Below are 25,644 nucleotides of genomic sequence, written 5' to 3'. Positions count from 1 at the left end.
TGTGACCAGCTCCTGCGGTAGGCTATTCCATAAATTCACCGTTCTCACAGTAAAGAAGGCTTGTCGCCTCTGCAGGTTGAACCTTTCTTTTTCCAGACGGAGGGAGTGCCCCCTTGTTTTTTGAGGGGGTTTTACATGGAACAGGATTTCACCATATTTTTTGTATGTGCCATTCATATATTTATATAAGTTAATCATGTCCCCCCTTAGTCGTCTTTTCTCAAGGCTAAATAGGTTTAGTTCTTTTAATCTTTCCTCATAACTTAGATTCTCCATGCCCCTTATTAGCTTCGTTGCTCTTCTTTGTATTTTTTCCAACTCCAGGGCATCCTTTCTATGAACTGGAGCCCAGAACTGGACTGCATATTCTAGATGAGGCCTCACTAATGCTTTGTAAAGTGGTAATATTACATCCCTGTCCCGCGAGTCCATGCCTTTTTTGATACACGACAATATTTTGCTGGCCTTTGAAGCAGCTGATTGACACTGCATGCTGTTATTTAGTTTATGATTTACAAGTACACCCAGATCCTTCTCAACAAGTGACTCCCCCAGTGTAGCTCCCCCTAGGACATATGATGCATGCAGGTTGTTCGTACCCAGGTGCATAACTTTACATTTATCTACATTAAACTTCATTTGCCAAGTGGACGCCCAAACACTTAGTTTGTTTAAATCTGCCTGCAATTCACAAACATCTTCCATAGTCTGAACTATATTGCATAGCTTGGTGTCATCTGAAAAAATAGAAATAGTGCCATTAATCCCATCCTCTATATCATTAATAAATAAGTTGAATAATAGTGGTCCCAGCACTGAACCCTGGGGTACACCACTTATAACTGGGGACCATTCAGAGTAGGAATCATTGACCACAACTCTCTGGATACGGTCCTTGAGCCAATTCTCAATCCAATTACAAACTAGACTTTCTAAACCTATAGTCCTTAATTTACCCATTAGATGTCTATGAGGGACAGTGTCAAATGCCTTTGCAAAGTCCAAAAACACTATATCCACAGCGGCCCCTCTGTCTAGGCTTCTGCTTACCTCTTCATAAAAACAAATCAGGTTAGTTTGACAGCTTCTGTCCTTTGTAAAACCGTGCTGGCTGTCACTTATAATACTATTTATTGTCACATAATTCTGTATATAGTCCCTCAATAGCCCCTCAAACATTTTCCCCACAATTGATGTTAAGCTTACTGGTCTATAATTACCCGGCGAAGACCTAGAGCCCTTTTTGAAAATAGGCACATTTGCCCTGCGCTAGTCCCTTGGCACTATACCAGTCATGAGAGACTCTCTAAATATTATGAAGAGGGGGACAGAAATAACTGAACTAAGCTCCTTAAAGGAACAGTGTCATGGCAAATAATTTTTTTTATATGTTAAAGATGTTAGTGCTTTAATAAAAACGTTTTTATTCATTTGTGTGTTTGTGTTTTACTTTTTCTTATTTTTACACTTTTTCTTCCCTATGGGGGCTGCCATTTTTTGTTCCATTTCTGTGTGTGTCGATTAACGACACACACAGACATGGAGTACGGCAGCCACAGTCCCATAGGGACTGCGAACGGCTCCCGTCCCATTGACTGCCGTGTACGGCGTCTGTGTGGGAACTGCGCATGCGCCGCTCCCACACAGTCCTATTCGAAATTGGCGCCGTCCGGCGCCATTTTCCTGTGGACCGGAAGTCGCGGCCGGACTGTAATATTACTACTTCCGGTCGCGGCTTCCGGACTTGTGCACATGGAACAGCGGCAGCAAACGGAGCGGACGGGCCAGAGGGAGCCGCGGCGGCAGGAGCAGGTAAGAGATTTCAATGTATGTTAGTGTTTGTGTGTGTTTACTACTATATGTAAACCTACTACACTGTGGGTTACCTCAAAAAATGGCGACACGCAGTGTAGCAGGTTAAACCTTTCAAACCCCTCGTTTATCCCGGCACTAGCCAGGATAAAGGAGGGGGGGATGCTGAGAGCTCACTAGAGCGAGGGCTTTTAACCCAATGTTGCAATGCTGCAATTTTGGGAACAGCCCCATCTAGTGGCCAAAAATGGGTAGTATTATAAATTAGAAATAATTTATAATATTACATGGCTCGTGCCAAAAAAAAATAAAAAAATTTGAACAATGTTTAATCACCCACACACTAAATGTTTAATTTTTAAAAAAAATACATGTTTTTAGGGCAACACCATGCCTTTAAGAACTCTAGGGTGTAACCCATCTGGTCCCGGGGCCTTGTGTACATTTATTTTATCTAATTTAGCTTGCACCATATCTACATTCATCCAATTCAGTATATCAACTGATATATTAACAGCACTGGCAGCGGCTACATCAGCTGCTCCTTCTTCTGTTGTATATACAGAGCGGAAGAACCCATTTAGTAACTCTGCCTTCTCTTGATCCCCTGTGACCAACTCCCCATTACCACTATCTAAGGGTCCTACATGTTCAGACCTTGGCTTTTTTGCATTTATATGCTTGAAGAATTTTTTAGGATTTGTTTTACTATCCTTGGCCACCTGCCTTTCATTTTGTATTTTTGCTGATTTTATTATCTTTTTACAGATATTCTGTATTCTATCTGTAATGGAGTGGCCAGCACAGTCACCAGATCTCAACCCCATAGAGCTGTTGTGGGAGCAGCTTGACCGTATGGTACGCAAGAAGTGCCCATCAAGCCAATCCAACTTGTGGGAGGGCCTTCTGGAAGCATGGGGTGAAATTTCTCCCGATTACCTCAGCAAATTAACAGCTAGAATGCCAAAGGTCTGCAATGCTGTAATTGCTGCAAATGGAGCATTCTTTGACAAAAGCAAAGTTTGAAGGAGAAAATTATTATTTCAAATAAAAATCATTATTTCTAACCTTGTCAATGTCTTGACTATATTTTCTAGTCATTTTGCAACTCATTTGATAAATATAAGTGTGAGTTTTCATGGAAAACACAAAATTGTCTGGGTGACCCCAAACTTTTGAACGGTAGTGTGTGTGGATATATATATATATATATATATATAAAATTATATATTCCCTTCCTGCCTATTCTAATATAATAAAAGATAGAAAGGTAGATGGATAGAAAAAAAGATAGATGGATAGATTGTATAGAAATCTATCTATACAGAGAATGTTTTACAGTGTAACACTTTTTTTTTCACAGTATTCTTCTGGCAGCAATTCTCTCAAGACTGAAACAATGTGTGAGGAGAAGTAAAAAGGCAGGAGATTTGCTGCCAGAAATTCCAAAATAAAAACAAATGTGATCATTGTGATAGGTTTTCACAGCGATCACATGTTCAGGGACCATCAGATTGGTCCCTGATACTCTGCCCAGTGCCAAGAGCTGTTGGTAACAGCACGGACACAGGGCTGGGTGCACGCGATTGCGTGCACACTGTATTTCACATAGAAATGCATGTGATCGCTGTGATTGGTTGTCACAGCGAACACATGTTCAGGGACCAAAAGATTGGCCCCTGATACTCTGCCCAGTGCCCATAGCTGTTAGCAACAGCCAGGGCACAGGGCTGTGTGCACGCAATTGCACGTGCACAGTCTCTGAAGTGCCGCCGTAATTAGTCTATACGGCGGATTTCAGAGACGCTGACCGCTGGCCGTAAAAACACAGCCAGCGGTCGGGAACCTGTTAAGAAGAAATCTCATCCAAAATTGGTCGTTTGACATGTCATAGATATGTCAGAAGATAACATCAATTAATTCCATGAGCTTGGACCACTAGTGATTTAAAATAACAAGGGGCTAGAGCCCTCAAACCTTTTCTGTACCACTCATCTGAGTTACTGGAAATGTCAAATACAACATTCTAAGCAAAGGGCCATTCAAATCAATGTCCGTTTGTATCTGTGATGTTCATCAATGAAAATCTCTGAGTGGTGCCGAAGAGGTTTAGGTGCTTTATTTTGGGTGGACTCCTCACACTTAAACTTTTATTGAAATAAAAATAAACTGTATAGCTAAAGTTTGCTCTATTATCCAGAGCTCTGCAAAATCACTAAATAAAGTAGGTCCACACTTCAAAATAAACACACCGCTTGCGGTTAGTTGAGGCAGGACGGTTCCACTTACAAGTTTAGTAGTTTAAAGGACTTGTTACTTTTAGTCCAAAATAGCAATACATTGGAGTTCAAAGATCTCTGTTGTCCAACTGATGCACGAACCAAACTCGGGTCTGTATTCTTCTTAATCACTAAGGGAAAAAGAAGAGAAACTGGCCTCCAATGGTGTAATAACGCAGCGTTTCCACAAACATTCAGTGTAAAACAACATGTAGCTCAAAATCAAAGGGCAAATGCCAGGATCAGACTTGTGGCCTGACTTGAGTTTCGCCAGATGGCTTCTCTGGGGCATCATGCACATTTGCCCTTTGATTTTTATCTACAAGCTGTTTTACTCTGAACGTTTGTGAGTATATTAAACTGCTGGTTTTATTCTCCTGGACCCGTTGCATTATTACGAGATTGGAGGCCGGCATCCCTTTGTTTCCCTTCTTTATTGATTAAGGAGGATATAGACCCCGAGTTTGGTTCATACATCAGTTTGATCGGTAATGTAGACCTTTGGACTGCAACGTGTTGCTATTTTGGAATAAAAGTAACAAGTTCTCTAAACTACTGAACTCCTACGTGGAATTGTGTTACCTCAACTAACCGTGAGCTGCGCAAATCGTATTTTATATTGACTTAAACTTTCACAGCTGTTAGAATATCATAATGTAAACTATAGAAATTATGGTGAAGTTAGACGCACAGTGAACAAGCGAAGAAAGGACATTTTTGTAAAGCAAACATAACTGAGAAATGTTTACCTCCAAAGAACACAATGAAATAAATGATTCATTACAGGGCTTGTAAGAAATGAATCATGGCTGCACACATACAGACACAGACATTCTTAAGAAAGAAGCTCTATTGTATACTAGGCTTATGCTGTACTTGCCTGGGGATAAATCCATACACTGATAGCAATAAGGTTCTAGACTGTGGTATTCAGGCATGTACACTATTCCGTTACATGCATGCGGCACTGGATGACATGGATGTCTTTATACAATAGGTTAATCCGCAGGATTTTTATGAAATAATGAATTACTCCATGCAATAGTTTGGTTAAATTTTCTGATATCTCAGAGCTCTTAAAGAGGCTCTGTCACCAGATTTTGCAGCCCCTATCTGCTATTGCAGCAGATCGGCGCTGCAATGTAGATTACAGTAACGTTTTTATTTTTAAAAAACGAGCATTTTTGGCCAAGTTATGACCATTTTCGTATTTATGCAAATGAGGCTTGCAAAAGTACAACTGGGCGTGTTGAAAAGTAAAAGTACAACTGGGCGTGTATTATGTGCGTACATCGGGGCGTGTTTACTACTTTTACTAGCTGGGCGTTGTGTATAGAAGTGTCATCCACTTCTCTTCACAACGCCCAGCTTCTGGCAGTGCAGCACTGTGACGTCACTCACAGGTCCTGCATCGTGTCGGCACCAGAGGCTACAGATGATTCTGCAGCAGCATCGGCGTTTGCAGGTAAGTCGATGTAGCTACTTACCTGCAAATGCTGATGCTGCTGCAGAATCAAGTGTAGCCTCTGGTGCCGACACGATGCAGGACCTGTGAGTGACGTCACAGTGCTGCACTGCCAGAAGCTGGGCGTTGTGAAGAGAAGTGGATGATACTTCTCTTCAGAGCGCCCAGCTAGTAAAAGTAGTAAACACGCCCCGATGTACGCACATAATACACGCCCAGTTGTACTTTTACTTTTCAACACGCCCAGTTGTACTTTTGCAAGCCTCATTTGCATAAATACGAAAATGGTCATAACTTGGCCAAAAATGCTCGTTTTTTAAAAATAAAAACGTTACTGTAATCTACATTGCAGCGCCGATCTGCTGCAATAGCAGATAGGGGCTGCAAAATCTGGTGACAGAGCCTCTTTAAAGGGGTTTTCCGAGATCGAAAAAAAAAAATCTTAATAGTCTGACCTTTTTTTATAAATACACTCCCCTAAATACCTTTTTGAAGTTTTCTGCTTTTTTCCGTGCTGTAAACATTCTCTCTTTATATTCCGCACTCTATTTACATGCCTCCTATGACAGCTTCCAGTCCGCTCCCAGCATGCATCGCTTTTCTCCCAGCATGCCATGCACCAGGAGCAAGGCCTGTGATACACGCTATGAGAGCAACCACGCATGCTCAGAAAGAGTATCTGGTCCACCTCTTCTCTCAGTGTGCAGTGATGTCAGGAATGACGTTCCCATACATTGAGCAGGCCGGAAAACGGAAGTCAAAGATTATGGATGGGCTAGCGCTGGAAGTAAATATTTTGCTGCTGGAAACCCATCAGGTTACCGGCGCTAGAATCGGGTGTTAGAAAATAAAAACAAAACGTAAGTATATCACAAATGACATTATTTTTAGATGTGCAGTGAAATATAAATTAGTTAATTGCTCCGGAAAACCCCTTTAACAATAAATAATAATAATGACAATACGACCACACTTGATTGGTGTTGCCAAGCTAGATATGAAATTCTATGAGATTATATACACTTATGTATTTTCAGTGAAAAAAACTAGAAAATTGAAAACCCAGTTAACTCTAATTATGAGTATTCTATACAATGGGTGAGATTTATCTACACCGGTGCACCATATGAACGGTGCCCCAATGCTGTGCGGAACAGATTTATCAATAGGGTGCATGCCCTGTTGATAAATATGTTGAAGAGGAATAACAACGCCACTAGAAAAGTGTTGTAAGACTGGGATAAATGAGTCGCAACTTCGTCAACTCTGAAACTCTGACCCACTTTTTGGCGAGGGGCTTCATAGTGTTTCACCCGAACACCATCTTTTTCATTGTATTTATTTTACGCCAGAAAACTGACATAAATACATTGGTAAGTCTGCCCCAATGTTTTGAAATTTTGGAAACCCCTACACACACAGGCTCTGTTCACGCAGAGTTTTTTTGCAGGCAGAGAAATCTGCCTGTGGCCTTTGAGCGCTGCGGGCAAAAAACTCTTTCTCTGCCTCCCATTGTTTTCAATGGGAGGTCAGAGGCGGAATCGGGGAAAGAAAGAGGATGGCGCTTCTACTGCAAAATCAATAGGAGGCGGTTTCAGACGTTTTTTGATGCGGATTCCGACGCGGTTTCCGCTTCAAAATCAGCGTAAAAAAACTCTGTGTGAACTGGGCCAAAGAGACTTTATTTGCTTACGCTCCTTACATGCTCGTCCAGACAGTTTGTCATTGTCTATTAGGACAAGATACTTTGCAGGGAGCACAAGTAAATAAGCAAAGTCTCCCGCACACAGAGTTATAAAACAGAGCCTATTATCAAAACTGTCTTGGGGCCTTGTTGCCCATAGCAACTAGTAGCCATTTATTTTTTTCCACTGCAGTTTAGAAAATAAAAGCTGAACTCTGATTTGTTGCAATGAAAATCAGACCATTTTTTGCTCTGGGAGAGTTTCGGGCAAACGAGTATTCACATGAACACTCGTTCCCGATCATTGTCATGTGTAAATAGGGCAACGATCAGCCGATGAATAAGCAAATGCTCATTCATCGGCTGATCTGCTCGTTTATGCAGCAATAAATATTATTGTTGTCGGCAGCACATCTCCCTCTGTAAACAGAGAGATGTGCTGCCAATATGATGAAAATGTATGGGGATGAACGATCGTAGTATCAATCGCTCGTTCGCATACACAACCAATCATAGCTCTGTGTGAAAGGAGCAAACCAGCGCTGATCAATGAACTGTCTCGTTGATCGCGTTAATTTTCATGGCATATATCGGGCTGTGAAATAAGACCTTTATGTAATAGATACATGTCATATAACATGATTGCTGTAATTTTTCTGTGTTGCTCCCTTCTGCTCCAAATTATGTCCTTTTGTCTGCATCTGTCAATCAAATTACATCATTCTCTGTCTTATTAATAAATAGAGATGAGCGAATTTCCCAAAATTAGTTTTTGGTTCGATTCAGTCAGAGTAAATTCATTGTGAATCGAAAGTGCTCCAATAGCCCTGAAAACTCGTGTCTGACTCTCTGATGTTATTTAGGACTGTATCCAAGTTAAATCCAACCCCTTTCAAGAGCTTTAACGCCAAGCCAGCATGTAATGTCAATGTGACAGCAACGTATAAGGGTAGAGGGAGGGATAACTGCAGTGAATTTTGGGAAGGCTATCTGCAAGGCATTATGGAAAGCCCACCTGAGATCACGTGATCCCTCTTCTAATCTTTAAAATGGTGAGCAACGGCCGCCATTTTGCCGTGATTTGTGTCTCACGAAACCCCAAAGGTTTTGGAATTCGACAAATGCAAAAATTTGGACTGAATTTGATTTGTGTATAGTTGATTCGCTCATCTCTAGTGACCACAAAGTCTTGCTAGGGTCACAATAATTTGAATAAGGGCCTGGAACAGAACAGGGCAGGGAGACCACACCTACTGTGGCGTAACTACCGCTGTAGCAGCTACTGTGGCTGCTACGGGGCCCAAGGCATGATGGGGCCCATGCCGCTTGCTGTCACGTGCCCCCAGGCCTGTCCCTCAGTATAGGTTTAGGGCAACGGCCGCCAGTTGTTGGTATTAGGTGCAGGGCCGGCCATCACTCTCCCACTGTGTAAGATGCGGCACATCACATCAGCGATAGAGAAGATTTTCAGAGATGGCGAAGGTAAGGTGAATGAGTCACTCTCCCTGACAGACTGCTGCTGCTGTGCGCTAAACATACCTCCATCAGCCGCTTGATAATGGCAACTAGACTGTAACTAGGAGGTGTAGGACCTGCAGTAACATCATAGTCACAAGGTTATGTAGGCTGTACCCAAGCACAGCAGAGGAAGAGCCTCACGCTGGTAAGTGTGTGTGTGTAGTGCATATAGTGTGTATAGTGCAGTGTGTGTAGCGCATATAGTGTGTGTATAGCCCATATAGTGTGTGTGTGTGTATAGTGCATATAGTGTGTATATAATGTATATAGTGTGTGCATGTGTGTATAGTGCATATAGTGTGTCTAGTGCATATAGTGTGTCTAGTGCATAGTGTGTGTGTGTGTGTCTGTGTGTATATAGTGCCTATAGTGTGTGTGTGTGTGTGTGTGTGTGTGTGTGTGTGTGTGTGTGTGTATAGTGCATATAGTGTGTGTGTATACACTACCGTTCAAAAGTTTAGGGTCACTTAGAAATTTCCTTATTTGCAAGAAAAGCACATTTTTTTTCAATGAAGATAGCATTAAATTAATCAGAAATACACTCTATACATTGTTAATGTGCTAAATGACTATTCTAGCTCCAAACGTCTGGTTTTTAATGAAATATCTACATAGGTGTATAGAGGCCCATTTCCAGCAACCATCACTCCAGTGTTCTAATGGTACATTGTGTTTGCTAACTGTGTTAGAAGGCTAATGGATGATTAGAGAACACTTGAAAACCCTTGTGCAATTATGTTAGCACCGCTGTAAACAGTTTTTCTGTTTAGAGGAGCTATAAAACTGACCTTCCTTTGAGCTAGTTGAGAATCTGGAGCATTACATTTGTGGGTTCGATTAAACTCTCAAAATGGCTAGAAAAAGAGAGCTTTCATGTGAAACTTGACAGTCTATTCTTGTTCTTAGAAATGAAGGCTATTCCATGCGAGAAATTGCCAAGAAACTGAAGATTTCCTACAAAGGTGTGTACTACTCCCTTCAGAGGACAGCACAAACAGGCTCTAACCAGAGTAGATAGAGAAGTGGGAGGCCCCGCTGCACAACTGAGCAACAAGACAAGTACATTAGAGTCTCTAGTTTGAGAAATAGACACCTCACAGGTCCTCAACTGGCAGCTTCATTAAATAGTACCCGCAAAACGCCAGTGTCAACGTCTACAGTATAGAGGCGACTCCGGGATGCTGGCCTTCAGGGCAGAGTGGCAAAAGAAAAAGCCATATCTGAGACTGGCTAATAAAAGGAAAAGATTAATATGGGCAAAAGCACACAGACATTGGACAGAGGAAGATTGGAAAAAAGTGTTATGGACAGACGAATCGAAGTTTGAGGTGTTTGGATCACACAGAAGAACATTTGTGAGACGCAGAACAATTGAAAAGATGCTGGAAGAGTGCCTGACGCCATCTGTCAAGCATGGTGGAGGTAATGTGATGGACTGGGGTTGCTTTGGTGCTGGTAAAGTAGGAGATTTGTACAAGGTAAAAGGGATTTTGAATAAGGAAGGCTATCACTCCATTTTGCAACGCCATGCCATACCCTGTGGACAGCGCTTGATTGGAGGCAATTTCATCCTACAACAGGACAATGACCCAAAGCACACCTCCAAATTATGCAAGAACTATTTAGGGAAGAAGCAGGCAGCTGGTATTCTATCTGTAATGGAGTGGCCAGCGCAGTCACCAGATCTCAACCCCAAATTTCTACCCCGATTACCTCAGCAAATTAACAGTTAGAATGCCAAAGGTCTGTAATGCTGAAATTGCTGCAAATGGAGCATTCTTTGTCGAAAGCAAAGTTTGAAGGAGAAAATTATTATTTCAAATAAAGATCATTATTTCTAAACTTGTCAATGTCTTGACTATATTTTCTAGTAATTTTGCAACTCATTTGATAAATATAAGTGTGAGTTTTCATGGAAAACACAAAATTGTCTGGGCGACCCCAAACTTTTGAACGGTAGTGTATGTATGTATATATAGTGTTTGTAAAGTGCATATAGTGCGTGTGCTGTATAGTTCATATAGTGTGTCTGTATAGTTCATATAGTGTGTGTATAGTGCATATAGTGTGTGTATAGTGCAAAAGTGCACTTCTCATTGTGGCCAGCCGCATCTACGCAAGCGCCATTTTGCAGGAACCAGCATACTACAGGTAAGTAACAGACTCTATATGTCTTCCTGGACACATCATCCCTGATTGGCACACTAAATATGTAAGTGGGAAAAGAAGTTCACATATAACCTGATTTTTAAATGCAGATTTTTAAACAATTTAGTTAGTCAGGTGATACTACAAATACTCTTATGTATACTTACCTTTACACATCCACATATTTTGAATGTGTTTTTCCAAGTCGTTTCATCTGCTTTACATGGTTGACAGATATTTAGACACAATATGTTCCTCAACAACTATCCATAGATGTGGCAATTAATCCTTCCAAGAGAGAGGGACCGCAAATCGGGCACAACTTCATACTTAATATGTCATTGTTTGCAATCTTTTCTGTTCTTGGTATCTTCCTCTGTATTACGTATACTTTTTAATATGTATTACTATCCTTTACGTATACTGTGACAGGTGTATATGCTTATGCCTCTCTTTTCTAGTGTACATATCATTTCTCTATATGAGAACTGCTGTATATTGTTTAATTTTACATTATAAGCCGTCTAACTTATGATTGTTGGCATCATGATTTATTGTACATTGAGTTTAATGTATGTTTACTCATGAATTTATAGTGCCTGAGGAAGGTCAAGGATATGACCAAAACGTTGCACTGATACTAGCAAAATAATAATAAATATCTACCTTGAAAATGACTCCCATTGGTGTGTATTGTACCTTCTTCATATCTTACTGGGTTGGGCCCCTATGTATGCACCCACCTGAGAACGTGGTGCTATCTGAACCTCAATAAAGATCTAACCCAACAGTCTCTCATGTCACTAGCATCTGTATGTTAATAAACTACCAAAATAAATATCTGATATAGACTATTAATGTAAAATGAGCAAGCCATGAATGACTTGAATGATGCTTAATAATAATTTTCTTTAACCCCTTACCGCACCAGGACGCACTGGTACGTCCTGTATTGCAGTGCTTTAAGACATCGCAACGTACCGGTGCGTCCTGGCTAAAAACTGTCACCCTGTCAAATGACAGAGTGACAGAACTGTGCCGTCAACTGTTTATGACAGTTGATCGGCACAGTAAGACGGCAGGGGACCAATCACAGCGGTCCCCGGCCGGCTATTGCTGTGATTGGTGAACCTGCTGTGACTGACCAATCACAGCTCCATGAGAAGGTGTATGTGATAGCGCTGGCTCAGAAGCTGAGCCAGCGCCATCACCGCCGGTTATCGGCAGTCGACACCCCGCTGTAACATCCAGGACCGGAGCTAGGCTCCAATCTGGCCGATTAACTCCTTAGATGCAGCGATCAAATCAATCGCTGCATCGCAGTGTCTTCTAGCCTATCGGAAACCATGATGGTTGCCACGGGCGCGGGTGTCAGTTGTTTGTCACAGCTGACATCGTGCTCTAACGGCCAGGACCGGAGCTAGGCTATCGCTGCATCTAATTGATTAGATTGCACCCTATGGTTGCTAATGGCAATCATTGGCACCCGTGGGGGTTCCGATAGTGCTAAGGCAACCGTAGACTAACAATCGCTCCCTAGTACGGAAAGGCTATTAGGCCACGCCGGGAGAAGCATAATAGGCTTGCTGTCAGTGAATAGCTGACAGCTCTAATATAGTGCACTATTTAGGTAGTGCAGTGTATTAGAATAGCGATCATGCCTTAAAGTCCCGTAGTGGGACAACAAAAAAAGTTAAAACAAGTTAATAAAAATGTTGTAAGAAAGTTAAAAAAAATAAGCTTCATGTTAAAAAAACACTAAGCCTTTTTTCCCATAATAAGTCTTTTATTATAGGAAAAAATGGAAACCATTAAAAAAAAAAAGTACACATATGTGGTATCCCAGCGTCCGTAACAACCCAAACTATAAAAATATCATGCTATATTACCCGCACGGTGAACACCGTAAAAAAATAAATTAAAAAACTATTCCAGAATCGCTGTTTGTTAGTCACTACCGCTTACAAAACTGAATAAATAAAGGGATCTAAAAGTTGAATGTACCCCAAAATTATACCATTAAAAACTGCAGCCCGTCCCGCAAAAAACAAGCCCTCCCCAGCTTTTTTGATGGAAAAAAGTTATGGCTTTTAGAATATGGTGACACAAAAAAGAAATAATTTGAAACAGAAGTGATTTTATTGTGCAGATGCTGAAAAACGTAAGAAAAACTATATACATCTGGTATCGCCGTAATCGTACCGACCCGCAGAATAAAGTAAAATTGGCATTTAAAAAAAAATAAAAAACATCAGAATTGCTGTTTTTTTGTCACCTTGCTTGGCAAAAAATGAAATAAAAAGTGATCAAAAAAATCGCATGTACCCCAAAATGGTACCAATGAAATCTACAGATTGTCCCGCAACAAATAAGCACAGCTCCAGTGGAGAAAAAAATAAAGAAGTTCTGGCTCTCCGAATATGGCGATTCAAAATGTGCAGAGTGCCCAAAAGCGGATAAGATTGGGCTCCATTTATCAGTGCGACACCGGCCCCACATCTATGAAATATTTATTTACCCCATTAGTATATTCTCTTATTATGCCCTGATGTACTCCGCACAGCCTACATATGCCCACACATTATAAACTGAAATACCATCAATACCCCAAACAAAACTACCACTAAGCAAAAGTCGCGCTCCAAAAGCCAAATGGCTCTCCCTCCCTTCTGAGCCCGGCAGCGTGCCCAAACAGCAGTTTACGTCCACATATATGGCATCGCCATACCGGGGAGAACCCGCTTAACAGTTTGAGGTATTTGGCTTCAGTGGCACGAACTGGGCACAACATATTGTGCGCTACAATGGCATATACCTGTCGAAATTTGCAATTTTCACTTTGCACCATCCACTGAGCATTCATTTCTAATAAAAAACAAAGTGTGGTGAAAATGCTCACTACACCCCTTAATAAAATGCCTTCAGGGGTGGTTTCCAAAATGGGGGTCACTACTTGGGGATTTGTTTTACTATTTGACTCCAGAGCCCTGCCATTGTGGGCTAATGCTGCGAAAATCACAAAAGTAGACCTCACATGCGCCTTTCACTCCTAAGCCCTGTCATATGTCCAGGCAAATGATAAATGCCTTGAGGGGTGTAGTTTACAAAATGGGGTCACTTCTCAGGGCTTTACACTCTACTCTGGTATCTAAGGGAGCTCTGCAAATGCGACATGGCGCCCGTACACCAGTCCAGCAAAATCTGCGCTCTAAAAGCCAAATGGCGCTCCTTCCATTTTGAGCTCTTCAAGTTTTTGTGGATCCAAAATCAAGGAAAGGTGTAAAAAAAATTAATAAAATCCTTTCTATTGCGTCCATTCCTGTGTTTGACTGGAAAAAACTGCATGTGTGAATCTAGCCTAAAGAGGTTGGCCAAAATTAGAAAATCATGGCTGCATTCCCAAAAAAAAACACACCACATCTGTCCATTGGTTGTGTCTGGTATTGCATCTCAGCTTGATTAAAGTAAATAGGGCAAAGCTGCAATTCCTATTTTTCTATAGTCAATGAAAAACGTCTCCAAAAACTTCTCAAGAAGTGACATACACTTCTTTTTCGCAGGTGTTTTTAAAAACGGCCACCTAAAATAAGGCCCGTCGAAACAGAACACCGTTTTTCCCATTGAAATCAATGTTTGGAGGCGCTCTGCTTCCGATTTTTCGGCCGTTTTTTGGCCCGAAAATAATCCGTGTGAACATACCCTTAGAGACACATGCTGTTTTAAGTACACGTCTTTATTCAGCAATAAAGCCGTTTTATACTTTACATACTGAAAGGCTCTTTCGTTATTGGCGACGTAGCCAACTATCAACGCCTGTGCAGGAGCGCCTTCAGTAGGGAGTGATTCATTTTTCTAAGGACTATCGAAGAACAGAATAAATGCTTATGTTACCATCTTCTGGAAGATCCTCAAGCAATTTGGCATGATGCTCTATTGACAGGAGTCAGAAATGGAACTTATGGAGAACACAGGCCCCATGTAAGTCATTGTCACAGTTTGTGGTCACAGTTCGTGGTAGTGGTGGCAGTGTGATGGTCTGGGTAACTGACAGGTTTTGCCTTTCTGGTAAACATGAAGTGATTGTTTTTACAGAGGAAGAGTTTTTTTTAATATGACATTATATTATACTCCTCTATTAATAATTTTCTCAGAGATGACGCCTACAAAAATTATGAACAAAAAAACATGTTATGCACTTGTTCTTTATATCTTTGTTAGTGAAGGGAAACTACTGGCTATAGTGTAACCACATAGGAACTCTGCATATTCAGATTTCTCCCAACGTCATCCCTCCTGTCCATCACCGGAAGCTGGTCTGGACAACACTTTAAACAATGGAAGATTCAGAATGGCAGAAGCCTGTGAATCCTTAACATTCAGGAGACACTGTCTAGAACAAGCAAAAGAATGATCTTTAGTAATATTAATATTTTCTTTAAGCAGCAAGTAAGGTGCTGCTAATTGTCAACTTCAGAAGGGTACAACTCCCTGGAAGTTAATGTTTCTAAAAAAATAAAAAACAAAAACTAAAGAAATACAGACATACCATTTTTCTTCAGAAGGGATAAAAAAAAATAAAAAATGGCCAAAATACAATCATTGTAGTGTCATTTTCCCAAACAGCAGGTTTCAAAAAGTGATATTTTTGTATGAGAACCAGACTCCCAGAAATCCAACACGTGTAGTGTAAAACGCTGATGACCAGCTCCAATAAGATTTCAACCTCAAGGATCTGGACAGAACATGCCTCGGAAGTTCTGGGGCATTTAATCCAGGAGTAAGGGCTCTAGCAGCTGAAAACGCGTAAGTGGTTCATCCTGTATGTGATTTTAATGCTTTGGAATTAAAACTTTTGCTTTAATAGATACATACTGTGCTGGACTCCATTTGGTTTTTCGGTATTATATGTCACAATATCCCAACAGTTTAAATTCAGTCCTTAAACAGTCCTTTGAAGATTCTGGTTATTATATCACATGGTTCAGTCAGACCAAATCTCAGTAAATTGTTAACACAAGTGGGTAATGGAAAATGACATTATTTTTTTATATTTACGGTAAGTTATGTCCATAAATCAGACTTTTTTGTTTTTTCCAGGTGGAAGGTTGTGATCTGTTCCTGGAAAGTTCTGGTGTAGGACCTCTCCAACCATCCCTACACCCATTCCTGTGTTGTGAAGGCAGTTGGCCAACCATTACACCATAGAAGTGAACACATTTTTCTGTTCCAAACTGAGGTTTTGAAGTTAAAATTTTTTTTTATCTTTCTGTTCACAAGGCTTGGTTTTCTGGAAAAGCAAATCGTCCTTTACAGTCAATATCCCAGAGGAAAACCTCTACTGTACAAGATATCTCAGTTGGACATAGTCGGCCTATTAAAATGAGTCAATAGGGAATATTATAGCAATGCCCAGACAGCTCCCATGCTAAAATAAGTTATTCCCCCAATTGAAGGCAAGTCTGTCCTCAAACGGCACATTTCATTTTCTGGCAAAGGTGAGTCATTTCTTTGCTTTGGCTTAATCTATACTTTTTGGATTTAATCCTTGTAGACATTATTGTAATAGCGGGTGCTTTACTTTAGGGTTTGGTTGGGGTAGTTATGACAAGATTCTTGGATATACAGGAACATGGTTTTCATATAGATGTGGCTACAAGACAGGAAATAAAACCTTGTCCTGTCAAAGCCCGTGTGAAGAAGCCACAACTAAGATAGTTATGTTCTGTACCCTTCAGATTACTGGTTTTCCAAAAGATTTTCCAGGGGCTGATGGCAAATCTCAGTTTTTCTGTTGAGAGCAGTAGTTCTCGAAGGGTGGGGTTCCATCTCAGAAATCTTTGCACTTTCTTCTCCTTTTCTTATAGCTCAGCTTCTACATGTAATATAGCAGCCAGTTGAACAATTGTAGTAAAGTACCTATGTATGCGGCTTGGGCAAGATTAACCTGCTTCAATACTGCATAAACATTGGATAGAAGCAGCTCACCCCTGAATGCAGTGGGGGTTGCAATAAATTACACATTTTCTAATCCGATGTAGAAAAGATGGATTTTACTTTTATAAATTACAGTCCTTGGTGAACAACTCTGTCAGAATGTGTTCATCTAATCCTTACATTCAAATCTCAAAAAAAAATATTTAGATCGAGCTTTCACAAGAAATAGGCCTCATTACAAGATTAGCTTCGTTTATTGTACATACCTTTGACCCATATTTTGAACAGTCAGCCTCAGTATGTAGTCACCTAAAACTAGAAAATTATAACCACCACTTTTTTTTTTTTAAAGATACTACTGATGGATAGATCGTTCTTAGAAATGTTATAGCAGCAGCAGCCTCAATTATTAAAAGTGGCAGAAAAGCTGGCCTTGTTGCCCATAGCATGGAATAAAAGCTCACCTAGTTCTCATTTCTGGAGACACAAAAGACACACTGATTGGTCACTGTTTTTTGGTAAGACAACAGCCACCGTCTAGGGATGAGCAGCCACTTCTTACCAGCATTCATCCTGCCTTTCCACTTTTCGGATTGAGAGTAGTCAAACATGCATGAGTAAACATATTATAGTTGGCAGAGCCTACAATTCTGATGCAAATATAGAACTCCTTTTTTTAAATTGCTACAGTAAGGTAAGATACTCTTTAAAATCATTGATCTCGGGGCCCGCATCTAGTGATTAGCTGTAGTAACAGAACATTTGCTTGGGTCATTAGCATCCAGCCTGTGACATTGGTACTGAACTACAACTCCCAGCATTCCTCAGTTCAACAGCTACTGTTTGTGGACCACTGGCTTATAAACGTACATGTAGGACACGTTACTAGATTTTGCTTTTGGCTACCGTTGTTAAAATTATTAAAGACGTGGAAGTTCCACATTTAGGCACCAGTTTTATAGGCCCTGTAACCTGTTTCAATACATACCCACAATGCAGCTACTGTAAGTGAAGCTCTGACATTAACTTGAAATGGTAAAACAATGACATTACGCACATGTCTGCAGTATATGCTAAAAAAGTTGAGCGGTAAAACATTGCAGGTGATAGGCCTAGACTGGAAAAAAAAAGTCCTTAAAGTCCCACATTAATGAACACTGGTAATAAGTTGAAGACTACCTATAGCATAATCACCCCAGTATTCTTATACAAGCGGCTTTAGACGGACAACTTCAGTACTAACAAAGCTTTCCAAGGGCTACAGATTGCTCAAGTTGCTAAACGAACAGTCATCTGTGCACTCTGTACAATATGGACGTCAAACACCCGCACTGCTAAGTTATAAATCAGATACTGCCCCCTTGAGAAATTGGGCATCTAAACTGATTTATTTTGATACACGCACACTATATTATACCCACCTGCCCAGTATTTTCATCTTTTTCTTAGGGTATGTTCACACGGCCTATTTACGGACGTAAATCGGGCGTTTTTGCCCCGAAAATACGCCCGAAAATAGCGCCTCAATAGCGCTGACAAACATCTGCCCATTGAAAGCAATGGGCAGACGTTTGTCTGTTCACACGAGGCGTATATTTACGCGCCGCTGTCAAATGACGGCGCGTAAATAGACGCCCGCGTAGAAGAAGTGACCTGTCACTTCTTTGGCCGTAATTGGAGCCGCTAATCATTGACTCCAATGAATAGCAGCGCTAATTACGGCCGTAATGGACGCGGCGTTCAAGCGCCTGCACATGCCGGTACGGCTGAAATTACGGGGATGTGTTCAGGCTGAAACATCACCGTAATTTCAGCCGTTACGGACGCCCTCGTGTGAACATACCCTTACACCCTGGAACGTCTGAAATAGTTGATCACAGCTCACAACCTCCAACCCTGTGCACCTACCAGATTGTTAATTCCTAACAAATTTCTGTGGTCCTAAAACTCTGTTCTTAAGACCTAATAAGAGCACCCCAGAAAGGACTAAGAAGGTGCATGTATACAGTTTAAGCAGTAAACAGACAAAACCGTATCGCTTCCCACCATAAACTATGAATTTAGGTCTACATTTGTACTCCGCTCCTCTATCCTACAAGCCATTAGTCTAGGAATAATTGTTATTTTACATCTATCATTTACCTTTTCCATGGCGCCAAACTGGGATAAATGCTGCATTTTTACAACGCAATTTGTATTGCTTAAACAATAATTCCTGATCTTGTTGTTTATGCCCAGTCTTCTGTATGGCCAGGTTTTTCTTCAATGTTAACACTGCTTTGTTACAAGCAATCTGTACATAACTGTCTGCTAGAAAATCACCACTAAAACTGCACAGAGAAATTCAGGTCATTTACACCTATTAAAATATTGCATACAGATTTTAAAGTGGTTATATTAGTCAGAGATAACAAGTAAATTTAACTCACGTGAGGAACATAAAATGTGGATCGGATGAGTATGTTGATTTACACGGCAGCGATTAGTATAAGAACTAGGGAATCTAAAGCTTGATCATATATTAGATCAAGTGAATATATGGAAAAAAAAAAAAAGTTTTTATATAAGAGAAAGCCATTAACCTCTCAAAGGGCCCAGGTAAAGGCAGATGTCTTACTGACAGTGAAAAATCAAAGCATCTCTGGCCACTTTGTGGTTGGCGGTACTGCCAAAACTAGAACATCTTGTCTAACTCCATCTGTAATACTTACTGTATATTTTAAAGGCAACACATTTAGTGGGGGGCATCTAGTGATCTATAATTTTACAGCATTTCACTCTAAGAACCATTGCCATCGCTACCTTTCATTTTGGTATACCACACTCATACATTGTGCCAGCCTGCACATCAATAGCTAGGCACTGAGCAGACAACATCTTTGTATAAACAGTCATGCGATAGATGTCATGCATAATATTGCATACATATCTGCATTAAATATCTGTGTAATGTATGCATAGTAAAACAGACATTACTATAGACTCCTATTTGTTGTCCATTTATTAGTAGTTTGTGGTAAACATGGATTACATGGTCAGAGAAAGAACAAATATAGGACGTTACATTATATCCTGTTCAACCCTGAAAAATATGCACCGGTATATAAAATGTAAACAGGGACAGCATTAAGTCAGTGGAGACCGTAGGCATACAACCAAGCTATAGTTTCTGCAGTCCTTAAAGAGCAGAATACAACCAACATCAAATAATTCTAGTTAATACAGTAACTTTTTATAAAGTATGAAGTCAACGTTATGCTTTAAAGGGCTGAAACCAAACGTCAGCTTCAACCTTCTCCAGGTACCAGCCTACTACCCAAATCCATCAGATGTTCTATTCTTTAGGTTCAACCTGTGGTACACATTCCAAATACCTCCCAATCTGATAAATTCATGTAAGCAAATCTAAATCACATTTAAAGAGGCTCTGTCACCAGATTTTGCAACCCCTATCTGCTATTGCAGCAGATCGGCGCTGCAATGTAGATAAGAGTAACGTTTTTATTTTTAAAAAACAAGCATTTTTGGCCAAGTTATGACCATTTTTGTAGTTATGCAAATGAGGCTTGCAAAAGTCCAAGTGGGTGTGTATTATGTGCGTACATCGGGGCGTTTTTAATACTTTCACTAGCTGGGCGCTCTGAAGAGAAGTAACATCCTCTTCTCTTCAGAACGCCCAGCTTCTGACAGTGCAGATCTGTGACGTCACTCACAGGTCCTGCATCGTGACGGCCACATCGGCATCAGAGGCTACAGTTGATTCTGCAGCAGCATCAGCGTTTGCAGGTAAGTCGATCTTACCTGCAAACGCTGATGCTGCTGCAGAATCAACTGTAGCCTCTGGTGCCGATGTGGCCGTCACGATGCAGGACCTGTGAGTGACGTCACAGATCAGAACGCCCAGCTTCTGACAGTGCAGAAGAGAAGAGGATGTTACTTCTCTTCAGAGCGCCCAGCTAGAGAAAGTATTAAAAACGCCCCGATGTACGCACATAATACACGCCCACTTGGACTTTTAAACACACCCACTTGGACTTTTGCAAGCCTCATTTGCATAACTACAAAAATGGTCATAACTTGGCCAAAAATGCTCATTTTTTTTAAATAAAAACGTTACTGTAATCTGCTATTGCAGCAGATAGGTGCTGCAATGTAGATAGGGGTTGCAAAATCTGGTGACAGAGCCTCTTTAAATGCATAAACTTGGCATTTACTAAACATAGGTTTTTTTTTTTCATAAAGTGAGTATTTGGTAAAGATATATACAGCACCATGTGTAAAAGAAACCCTGCTCTAAAGTGAAGGTGTCATTGGCTACAGCAAGTTGTTGGTTTGCTCACTGGGGGGCGACCATCGTCACATCTACAAAAGACTAGAAAATTGGATTGGGCATCAGAAAATCCACAATTGCTTAGTGAGGAAAAACACCCAACACCAAGATAACATTGTTTTAGCAGAGCATCTCTGGTTCCCCAATTTTGACTTTACATAAATATACATGGAAAAACAAAAATATTCAAAAAGCTCTCAGAATGACTGCAGGTTGTGTTGCAAGACATCTTCACGTTTACAATATTAGGTGTGACACCAAAGAAACCCCTTATTCGGGTAAAAGCTAGAAGGCATTAATGTACATAGGGATATACCCAGAATGTATTCATTAAACCCTATGCATGGAATATGTACAAGCATAGAGGAGGAAATAGGCCTGCATGCCCTGAAGCAAGCGTGCAGCCTTCTACAGGGCGCAAGGCATTGTGGTGGGTTTTAAATGTAAATGCACTTCATTGGGTTGAACAAAGGGCTATTATGCATGTGACGGAGGATTTAAGTTGAGCCCCTTTTGTCTAAGCGAGTGGTTCTCAAACAAATCATGCGGTCCATTTTATGGATCAACTACTATAGATACTATAGCTTCGATTACAGGCAAAACTGGAACTCATCACCATGTGTTTAGGCAATATGGTGCCAAATCTGAAGGCTACTTAATACAATGGCAGCGGTTGAGAACGCCTACCAGTATTAATACACCAAGCTAGCACAATGAAAAAGGGTGACATGCAGGTTAGCAAGAAGCAAACGCTAGGACTGAAATAAGCAATTAGTGTTAACTCTATGTCAAAGAAACACAAAACATTTACATTTTATTCACATTTATTTTTCGCTTTTAGTGTGCTCACAGAAAATTAGAACACCTTAAGCAAGAGTTTAATAGCAATTTTGTAAGCAAAGTTACATTCCATCTCTAAGTCAAATTGGTCAAAGCTTCTCCAGTATTTACAAAACATGAAAGACAAGATGCTACACAAAAACCATTGCATCTGAAGTTTTCCTTAATTCTTAAAGACAACTGGAAAAGAAAGCATTGTCTGCTGTAATCAAAAACATACCACAGTATAAACAGTAACCATTCCACTTATCACAGCTTTAGTTGAGTTTAAAATTTGTGTTTTAAAAGGTCCAATATGACTGCAGTTTTACAAAAATGGGCAGGGTGGAAAGAGTTGCAAACTTCATGTGCTTTTGGATCTCAAGATTCCTTTTATACAATAGTCACAGTTAAAAACACCCTGCTGGTAATACATAATTACATTTTATTAAGGTCATAAACCAGCAATAAACAATAAAGCCTATACAACTCGTAATTCTACTTAATCACCGACTGATACAGCTAACATGAGATAAGTGAAAAGTTCCTATGGTTTAAATGAATTACTAAAACTATGATCTGGGTATTGATTTTTTTTATTATTACTTTGCTTGCCATCTTAGTCAAGACCTTTAGTGTTGTAAACCTTGTAGAAGGCTGCCCTCACAAAATACATCATTATGTCTCTTAAAATTAAAGAAAAATAGAAAAGATAGACAGAAACCTGATCCCAATCCGTGTGGCACATTCTCTTGGCAATATGTGCACCACCTAAAACCCAAATGTGGCCCCTATCACTTCATTTAATATCCCCTTAAATTGACCCACCCATCTCCTTCATGTATGAGCATGTCCATAAATTGAAAAAAAAAAAAAAAAAAAAAAAAGTATACATTTTCAATAAAAGATGCAAAGTACGCAAAACATTAATACTGATGCGAAAAAGGATTAAGGCCGGAGACTGCTGTAAACTCTACCCAGCCTGTTGGAATGGTGGTAACAGAATGATTTGAGATGGGATCTGTAAAGGAACAAAAACAAAGACAAAAAAAAAAAAAAAAAAAATTATCTTTAAATCAATCCCTGGTTGTAGACAAGTTCTCCAAAACCAGTACCTGGCACCACTCCAACAAACAAACAAGGGGAGAAAAAAAGTTCTTTGATTATCTCAAAACTGCCATATCTTTACTCTGCCGACTCAGCTGCTGGACTGGATTCGGATGTCGCTTCCTGTGTTGGAGCTGCGGGCTCTTCAGCTTTTGGTGCCTCTGGTTCAGTAGATGGAGCTTCAGGAGCAGCAATAGTGGTGGGTGCCTCTTCTGCAGGTTTTTCCTCCGGCTTTGGCTCCTCAGCAGGCTTTACCTCTTCGGTGGGCTTTTCTGGTGCAGGCTCTTCAGGTTTGGTCTCCTGGGGTTCAGGTGATGCAGCAGCAGCCTCCTCTTTCTTTTCCTCTGTGCTGCTTGCAGTAGGAGCCTCTTCTTGGGCTGGCTTTGCCTCTTCACTGCTGGCCTCAGAAGCAGCTGCCGGAGCCTCCTCCTTTGCTCCCTCATTAGATGCAGCTGCACCTTCAGCCTCTGCTCCTTCATTGTTCTCCTTTTTGTTCTTTTTGAAAGAAAAGCCACTCAGCTTAAAAGACTTCTTAAATGAGAAGCGCTTCTTCTTCTTCTTGGGTGTTTCATTGCTGGTGGAAGGTGTGGAAGTAGACCCGGCTTCTTCTGTCTTGGCGGAGGACTCTGCTTCTGCTGGAGATGCTGGTTCTGCACCCTCTACCTCAGCAGACACAGCAGCCTCCTTCTCTGGAGCAGCTTCAGCGGCTGCGGCTTCCTCTTTTACAGTCTCCTCAGCAGGGGCACTGCCATTAGCCTGGACTTCCTCCTTTTCTGCCTCAGCTGCTGCAGGCGAAGCGTCACCATTGGCCTTCACATGCCCATTTTCCTGTGAAGGGTAAAACAAGTGTCATTTAGGAGTTGCCACTAGCTGTTCACATCACAGCTATAGACTAAACAGAACTAACCTTTATATTCCTCTATTAAACAAGTGTGTAAATAATCACTACTGACATTTTGTGGTGTTAGAATACACCAAAATAACTAATGTACCTCAGGGTTATCAAACCAATACTTCACACATGACTTAGCTGAACAGCAACTCGTTTCCCTCCATTACAACACGTTTATCCTACTCAAGTGAAGCTCGACCATCTGCTCGGCAGAGGGCGCTGTGCCTCCACCATCAGCATTATGCTCCAGGGAGACGGACAGGCTGCAAGTGCATTAGCTCTCTGATCACGCCTTCTTTCTAGCAGCAGCTCCAGCAAGGAGCCAACGGAGACAAAGCCTGTGCTTTCCCTCTCACGCAAGATGTTAAGGGAGAGGGGGGAAAAAAAGCGGTGCTAAAAGGAGGGGGGCTTACTCTAGCCCTCCATCTACACAATGGCGTCTGCAGACCCCTCCCATGCATCCCAGTTAAATGTCATCTGTACGGTCACAGCTCCGGTTGCATAAATCATATAGGGTACATTTTCTATCAGTATTGCGGAGCACACACAAAGCATAGTCCCTAACAATAGAGCGCTCATGCTATGCTGAATAAAAGCATGAGCGCTGACGGAGCCACATGTTGCTGCCCAGTACCTGAGCTACACGATCCCGTCCATCAATCCCTCAGTGATGAGCAAATCGTCCATAACCCAGCACACAAACCCAGCACACATCTAATACATAAAAATAAAAGCGCATCTAACAATGGGGAGCAGCGATCACAGGCTGATCCTCAGGACCATCATAGCAACACATGAGGCTTCTATTACCTGGCCGTTCGTCTTGGAGGGAGAGGCGGCTACTGCTTCCCCGGGCTTCTCGGCGGTGGCGGCTTCGCCTTTAGCTGCGGTCTTAGAGAATTGGGCTCCCATTGCGGTCTGTGTATCCAACAAAAAAGGTACGTGTCACCCCCAGAGATAAAGACTGGCAGGATAGACTAGTAGACAGAGGCAGGAGGAAACAAAGAAATGATGTGACTCGGGTCTCAAGCCTGGCCACAATAGAGAGCAGAGCCGGAGGAACGCAGCTGCAACAGGAGGGGAGGGAGAATACGAAAGTACAAGAGAGATATTCACCAATTATGTGCAGGCTGGAGGGAACACGATAGCGCGCAAATAGTCGCCTCTCCTGTCCTGTGCGCTCGCCCAGGCACAATTAAAAGAAATATCCCAATGCTTGGTAGCCGCGCTGGATACAACAGGAAAATGGAGAAATCTCCCCGCTCGCTAATCAGATGCGGAGTACAACGCCCAAATGCACAGATGAATGGGCTTCCCAAGGCATGACGGCAGCCCAGTCCCACTCCCGCCAATCACAGCGCGCCTAGACAAAGGCCGACGGGGCGGGGCTTGGGATTTGGGCAGAACAATGCAGCCCAGCATTGCAAGAATTAAGAAAAAAAATAAATTCTAATCACTAATACAAATAGAATATTTACTAAAAGAGGGGGAAACTCGCAGCAGCAGCGAGACTGTGAGGGGAGCGCGCGCACTATAGCGCTAAGCAAACCCACCACAACCATACTCACTCGTTAATGATCACTGTTAGAGCACCGAACAATAAAAGCCAGCCAGCACCCATTTATACCTCTATGGGAGCTCAGCTGCTTCATCAAC

General features: G+C 41.3%; 1 protein-coding gene across 2 annotated transcripts; it reads right to left on the bottom strand.

The window, feature by feature from the left end:
• Positions 1–21,976: 21,976 nt before the first annotated feature.
• MARCKS (myristoylated alanine rich protein kinase C substrate) lies at positions 21,977–25,299 on the bottom strand. 2 transcript variants are annotated; one of them, XM_075862292.1, is made up of 3 exons: positions 25,105–25,298; positions 24,799–24,906; positions 21,977–23,924 (listed from the first exon to the last, which is right to left on the bottom strand). In XM_075862292.1, exons 2-3 carry the CDS (start codon positions 24,898–24,900, stop codon positions 23,175–23,177), a joined length of 852 nt encoding a protein of 283 aa, XP_075718407.1. In that variant the 5' UTR covers positions 24,901–24,906; positions 25,105–25,298; the 3' UTR covers positions 21,977–23,174. The 2 variants fall into 2 exon arrangements, with proteins under 2 accessions (XP_075718407.1, XP_075718409.1); XM_075862294.1 differs by having other exon boundaries at positions 24,799–25,299.
• Between the last annotated feature and the right edge of the window lie 345 nt (positions 25,300–25,644).

This window comes from Rhinoderma darwinii, chromosome 4 (genome assembly GCF_050947455.1).
Source record: "Rhinoderma darwinii isolate aRhiDar2 chromosome 4, aRhiDar2.hap1, whole genome shotgun sequence".
Lineage (NCBI taxonomy): Eukaryota > Metazoa > Chordata > Amphibia > Anura > Rhinodermatidae > Rhinoderma > Rhinoderma darwinii.
This window is presented reverse-complemented; position numbering and strand designations above follow the sequence as displayed.